This window comes from Psammomys obesus, unplaced genomic scaffold (assembly GCF_907164565.1).
Source record: "Psammomys obesus unplaced genomic scaffold, mPsaObe1.curated_primary_1811, whole genome shotgun sequence".
Lineage (NCBI taxonomy): Eukaryota > Metazoa > Chordata > Mammalia > Rodentia > Muridae > Psammomys > Psammomys obesus.
The window spans coordinates 22388550-22394549 of record NW_026596095.1 but is presented as its reverse complement, the minus strand read 5'-3'; the positions used below and the strand labels follow the sequence as shown (position 1 = coordinate 22394549).

At 44.1% G+C, this 6000-nt stretch overlaps 1 protein-coding gene across 1 annotated transcript in view; it reads right to left on the bottom strand.

Moving 5' to 3' along the window:
• Window positions 1-476: 476 nt before the first annotated feature.
• Cenpe (centromere protein E) overlaps window positions 477-6000 on the bottom strand; it is a 70528-nt gene continuing 65004 nt past the window's right edge. Inside the window, exons 43-45 of the mRNA XM_055628173.1 lie at window positions 4708-4888; window positions 2828-3114; window positions 477-811 (exon numbers count right to left, since the gene is read on the bottom strand). Coding sequence (XP_055484148.1) covers window positions 717-811; window positions 2828-3114; window positions 4708-4888 — 563 coding nt within the window. The 3' untranslated portion in view covers window positions 477-716. The remainder of the gene's footprint in view (window positions 812-2827; window positions 3115-4707; window positions 4889-6000) is intronic.

The following is a 6000-nucleotide window of genomic DNA, read 5'->3' as shown; positions in this document are numbered from 1 at the left end:
CCCTGTCTGCAGACATCTGTGCATGCGCTGGCTGCAGGACACAGAGCAACTAAGCTGGGAATGAACTGGAAACTCCTACCCTGCTGGCTGGCTTTCCCAGTGCCTTCAGGGGCCTTGGAGGCTGCTGATGGAGCACTGTCACCAACATTTCTATCGTGTGCTAAAATGCCAACATGGCAGCACCTGCCTATGCAATAGTGGCTTGTCTATCATGGGTGAGACCAACAGCCTTTTGGGGAAGGCCTGCTCCACGAGAGGGGGTTCATGCCTGGCACTGGCAGCCAGAACAAAACCTTGTTACCCAGGAGGTCACAGGTAATATCTGTGCTTTGCTCTGTCATGGGCTCCCTATCTGGCGTAAGTAGATTTATTTTGCATCTTCCCAAGAAAAGTTTTGTGACAAAGCTTTATTTTATGTGCTGTGTTCTAGAATTGTCTTATTTTCTTATATGAGTAACTTTAGTGAAATATGTGCATATTATGCAAGACCTTTATTCTTTGGACTATATAAAAATAAATAAAACAGTTCGTTTGGGAGTATCACAAATGCAAAAAGTAGTACTGCTATCACCATCCTAAATAACTGGAGTAAATTAGTTTGTTCTTCCATCTTCTAATTATAATGGCGAAGTTACACTGGAATTAAGCTGGACTGAGACATCACTGTCAGGTGAACACATGAAGAGAACTGTTCCAAAGGATGCTGAGTGGGGACTCTACTGCATTTTGCACTCAGGCACGTCTTTTCCTGATGAGGGCTGACGAACTTCTGTCTGAGGGTCCACATTCTCTACTTCTGCAGCTGGTTCCTCTGAGAAAGAAAACAAGAACAAATTAACCCTATTCAAATAGACCCAGAAGCAAGCATACCAGACAGCAGAAAACACCGCAGCAGTTAAAGAAAGAAGGGTGACTGGTAAAGTAGGTACATCTCCCCGTCAGAGCTCTGTGCCCCATTCTGTCACATGGTGAACTGTTGGGAACCTACACTCTGCAGGAAACTATGGAGGGGTAAAGGGTGTTCAGTCAGTTAACTTGGGGCTCAAGGTTCAAATATGAACTGTCTGATTTTCCTTTATTCTATTTTTAGGGGAACAGAGTGTGTTCTCCTTCTAGAGGAGTGGCTTCATAGTACTAGAAGCTGCTTGGCAAGCTGCCCAGGAACAGGCAATTGGCAGTCCCACCTAGCTGTGAAGCCTAGGGACCACAGTGACTGCAACTGTAACATAGCCACTGTGGCTAAATAGTGGCACGTTTATCTTGGGGCTAATAACAGCTTCTAATTGGACGTAAGGCCTGCCAACACAAGAGAAAGCATTCCTGGTACTGTAAGCCCAGACAGCTGGGGAGATCACAGACCCAGCAGGAGAACCTGCTACTACCACTTTCCTAAACCAACAACGCCTAACTGTATTTTAAATACTTATTTTTAAATACCCACAGGTTAGGGGAGGTCTCACTCCTCATGAAGTTTTTTTTTTCCCCCCTAACAAAATGAGAACACTGGTCAACTGACTGTGGGTACCCAGCCTCATGTGAGGCCTCTACAGCACACCTCCTACACCTAAGGCTTAGGCACAGGAAGAGATGGAAAGAGTGTAAGAGCCAGAGGACCAAGAGGAAGTGTGAGACTGTTTCTTATAGTAGGGAGGTACGCCCGTGACATCTCTACAACGTGGCCTTCTAAACAAGACCTGAACAATTCCAACAACAGCTGACATCCCAAAGCAGGCGGGGCACTCTCAAAGGGCTCCGCCCCTGGATGAAGAGCTACAGCCAATTAATAACTTCTGAGAGAGGGGGAATGAATCTTCAGCAGAAAAGAGCTTCCTGACTGACGCTCCAAGTCCTCAGCCCTAGAAACATACATGCAGGAAAGGTGAATGGACTCAACAGGTTGTATCCTTGTGTCCTTATATTTAATAGCCGCTAAAGAGGAGGCTGTGGATTGTTTGTCTACATGTATGTGTGTGCACCATACTTACGCTGCTGCCAGAAGGGGGAATCTGATCCCTGGAGTTAAACTTACACAGTAGTGAGCTGCCATGTGGGTGCTGCGAGCAGCAAGTGCTCCTTCATGACTGCTGGACTACCTCTCAAGTTCTGAGAGCTTTCAAGATACTAGACTGTTTGGTGAGCAACTGTAGAATGGGAATAGTGTACGGTTGCAATTCCAGCATTCTGGAGGCAGAAGTGCTGCAGATTAAGAGACTAGCCTGGGTACATAGTAAAACTGTTTCAAAACCAAAACACCCAAACTTCTAACCCCCAAACCGATACCACCCCTCAACAACAAACAGGGAACCACAAAACATGACTGTGTGCGCTGCTCTGAGCAGTGGGCCTCTCATCCACCGGCGTTTGGTTTGTCCACTGTGTGCTAACCCTCCATCAGCAGCCTCTCTGCTGGTGGGTAGATGGAGCATCATGGCATGGCAGAGCCCGTAGCCATGCTTACTTCCTTTAAGTGGAAAGAGGGAAATTTTACTATATCCTGTATGCATAGAAAATAACAGTACATAGGATTTTATGATCTCCTGTACTTCAGCTCTCTGGAGGCCCTGGCACTAGTCTCTCACAGATAAAGGTATGTAGTTGTGTTTGAAAAACTGAGTGCAGACTGGAGTGGGTGGAGAGGCAGACGTGGCGCTTCTGTGTGGAAATGACTCTCCCTCCCCTGACAGCACGTGGAGGACTGAGGTGTCCTGCAGAGGTGAGGGAGCATCTGAGAGGCACTGACCGACTCACAGGCTCAGCAGACGAAGTCAAACACACATGGGTCCCATCTGTTCCCCCACTGACCCCTGGCGACCTGGCTGTTACCTACCTGGGCACAGCCCTAAAACGGAGTTATCAAAATAGCGGATTGGGGGAGGTGGTGGGAGAGACTTGGGCCGGTTATCAAGAAACCAAGATTTTGGTGAGTCTTTTGGTACAGGATCCTGGTAATTCTGTTCCCTGCACCGAGACAGTGTGTTTGGTCTCCTTTTAGCATCTGCCCTAGTCATGTTAGGAGACTTTGGAGAGTCCTCTCGAGCTGTGACGATGAAAGAGTCTCTTTTAAGAGTCCTTTCCTTCCAGGTGTTAACTTCCGTGGAGAGTTGAGAGTTTTCACTTGAATGGAAACAGAAAGAGAGATCAGACAACTCAATTCTTCATGGAAAAAAGAACCCTAGCCTACTAAAACATATAACAAGAAACTTAGCACTTTATTACATTTGCACTTTAATTTCACCCTAACACTTTCTGTATGGACTACTTCCATGGTTCAGAAAAGGAGCTATATAAATTGAATAATTAAAGTAAAAAATTTTGATCATAGGGTTTCGAAAACAAAAATAAATTCAAAGTTTAACTTTGAATTTAAGATTAAGTGGTTTATGAGCTGCTATAGTAATTTGATAAAGTAGGTTTAAAGAATGTTTATTGAAACTTTACAAAAGTATATTTTCATCTATCCTACTTTCTCTTCATTTTCCTGGTCACTATTTCTCCACCTCCCTGAATCTATCTATACGTGGATCAGATTCCTCTTTCAAAATGTAATTTACGTTTCCCACACCCTGCTTTTTGTTTTTGGTCTATTGGACAGGGTCTCAATAGACTTCTGGTGGCCTTAACCTCATGACTTTCCTATCTTCATCTCCTGGGTTCTGGGATTACAGCTTGACACTACAATATCTGGCCCTCTGTTCTTACTTAATGTCACTCTATGTAAGATTATTTAGTTGGTAAGTTATTTGACTCGGGATATCTTGTTCATTTATACCTTTCTGCAGTGCTGGGGAATGGAGTTCTATGGCCTTGGGCATAGTAGGCAAGCATTCCACTATGGAGCTATCCTGCTAGCTCTTTACACTTAACATGTAATTTCCTAAGGCTGTACCATCAGTACAGTGTTTGCCACTCCTCCATGGTAGTACAAGCCAGATGATCCAATTCTGGGACGTGTCTGTCAACAGGGTACAGTAATGGACTTGGGGTGCTCTGTGCACGGCAGCTTCACTGCCTGCTTAGGACTTGTGGCTGGTGCCTTTTCAATGTTCATTTCCCGGTTCTTGGCCTAGCTAAAAATAGTTCAGAAGAGCTGGGAAGATGGCTCAGTAGGTAAAGAACTCAAGTTTAATCCCTAGAACTCCAGTAAAAAAGCAGGATGCGCAGAACATGTTGTGCCTCAGCTGAGGAGGTGGAGGCCAGCGCTCTTGGGGCTTGCTGGCCAGCCAGGTCAGCTGATCAGTGAGTGAGCTTCGGGTTCAGTCAGAGCCAGACTCAAAAGCAAGCTGGACAACTGACCGAGGAGGACACTGACCTCTGGTCCTCACACTCACAAGCTTGCACAGTTAATGGATAATAAACGTAAAACAGAGCCAGTATAGTCCCATTTCCTCAAAATAAACACTTATTACACAATCTCTAAAAACTGCATTCCCCCAAATTAGTAGAAGGTTGACAACTGCAGAACATATGAAGTAGCCATAAATATAGGATCTGTCCTGGAAGCAGAACTTGCCCTTTTTACTTATTTGGGTTCTTCTTCTTCTTCTTTTTTTTTTTTTTTTGCTTGCTTTCTTTGAGACAAGTTCTCTTTATAATATAGCCCTGGCCGTCCAGGAACTTCCTATGAACTTACCATTCACCGCTGACTTTGAACTCTAGAGTGCTGGGATAAAAGGCATGCACCACACCATGCCTTGGTTTAGAACTTACCTTAATAGTTGATTCTTTTGCTTTATTAGCTGGTCATTTTGCTTCTTTAACTTAGACATTTCATTTTCCAGCCTCAGATATTCACTTTTCAAAATAAGAGCTTTTGTGCTTTGGACAATGCCACTGCCACCTCCACAGGTTAAAGGTTTACTCAAAGGCCGAGAGTCACGTTCTGCTATTACTGCAGGAGGGGAAACACACACACACACACACATACACACAGGTTGATAATCTGTTTTAAGCAAAACAAAAAACAGTAGGGAACTTTCTCTGTGGCCCAGGCTGGCACTGAACTGGTACTGATCCTCCCGCATCAGTCTCCCAAGTGCAGAAATTATGGGCATATGCCACCATGTCTAGCCAGGCAGATAATCTTAGTTAGCTCAAATAAAAGAGATATTAAAATAAAAGAGAGATAAAAAATTGTGACAGTCTCTATGAAAACCATGTCTCGGAGGGCATCTCTGATTTTTTCTTTCTCCATCACCTCCTGAGTCTGCCTGACCATCTGGTCATCAGGTCTCCATTTCTTTACACTCTGCCTCCAACAGCTGTACCCTCCACCGTCACTGTAGCAACAGCAGCGTTTTATAATCAGAGCCATCTGAGGTGACCCAAGCTCTAATCACTTGTGGGGCTTGTCACCTGCTCCCTCATGGCACGCCGCGCAGACTCTGCCCCAAGTCACTCAGTACATTGCAAGTGCTTAACATGTACTAACATACGTGTGTGAACTAAACATACCTTCCAATGAGATTAACCTGTGTCAGCATTGTAGAAAAAACTGTATAAAAATAGTGTTGTCACTTATTTGAACACCCCATAAGGTCACCAGCAGTTCATTAAAGGCACAGAGTACATGTGAGACTAGTGACGTCCACTTTTAGCATTTCAGGTACAATAGAGCTCAGGCATCTGAGAAACCAGAACTGGTCCAGTATACCAGTAGATCAGAGATGAATATCTCATTAAATACAGAAAAGGTCTTGACAAAAATCCACCTCTATCATGATAAAAGTCCTGAACAGATTAGGATAGAAGCGATATATCCCAGTATAATAAAGAGTCTACAGCAAACCCACAGCCATCGTCTGGATAAATTGAGAAAAACTCCAGGCACTATTACTGAAACCAGAAACAAGACAAAGATGTTCTTCTCCCCTCCTGTTCAATATAGTGATCCAGGTCTTACTAAGGGGAATAAGACAACCAAAGGAGATCAAAGGGATACAGCTAGAAAAAGTCAAAGTACTCTTATTTGAATATATGATTTGATACATAAACGATCTTAAA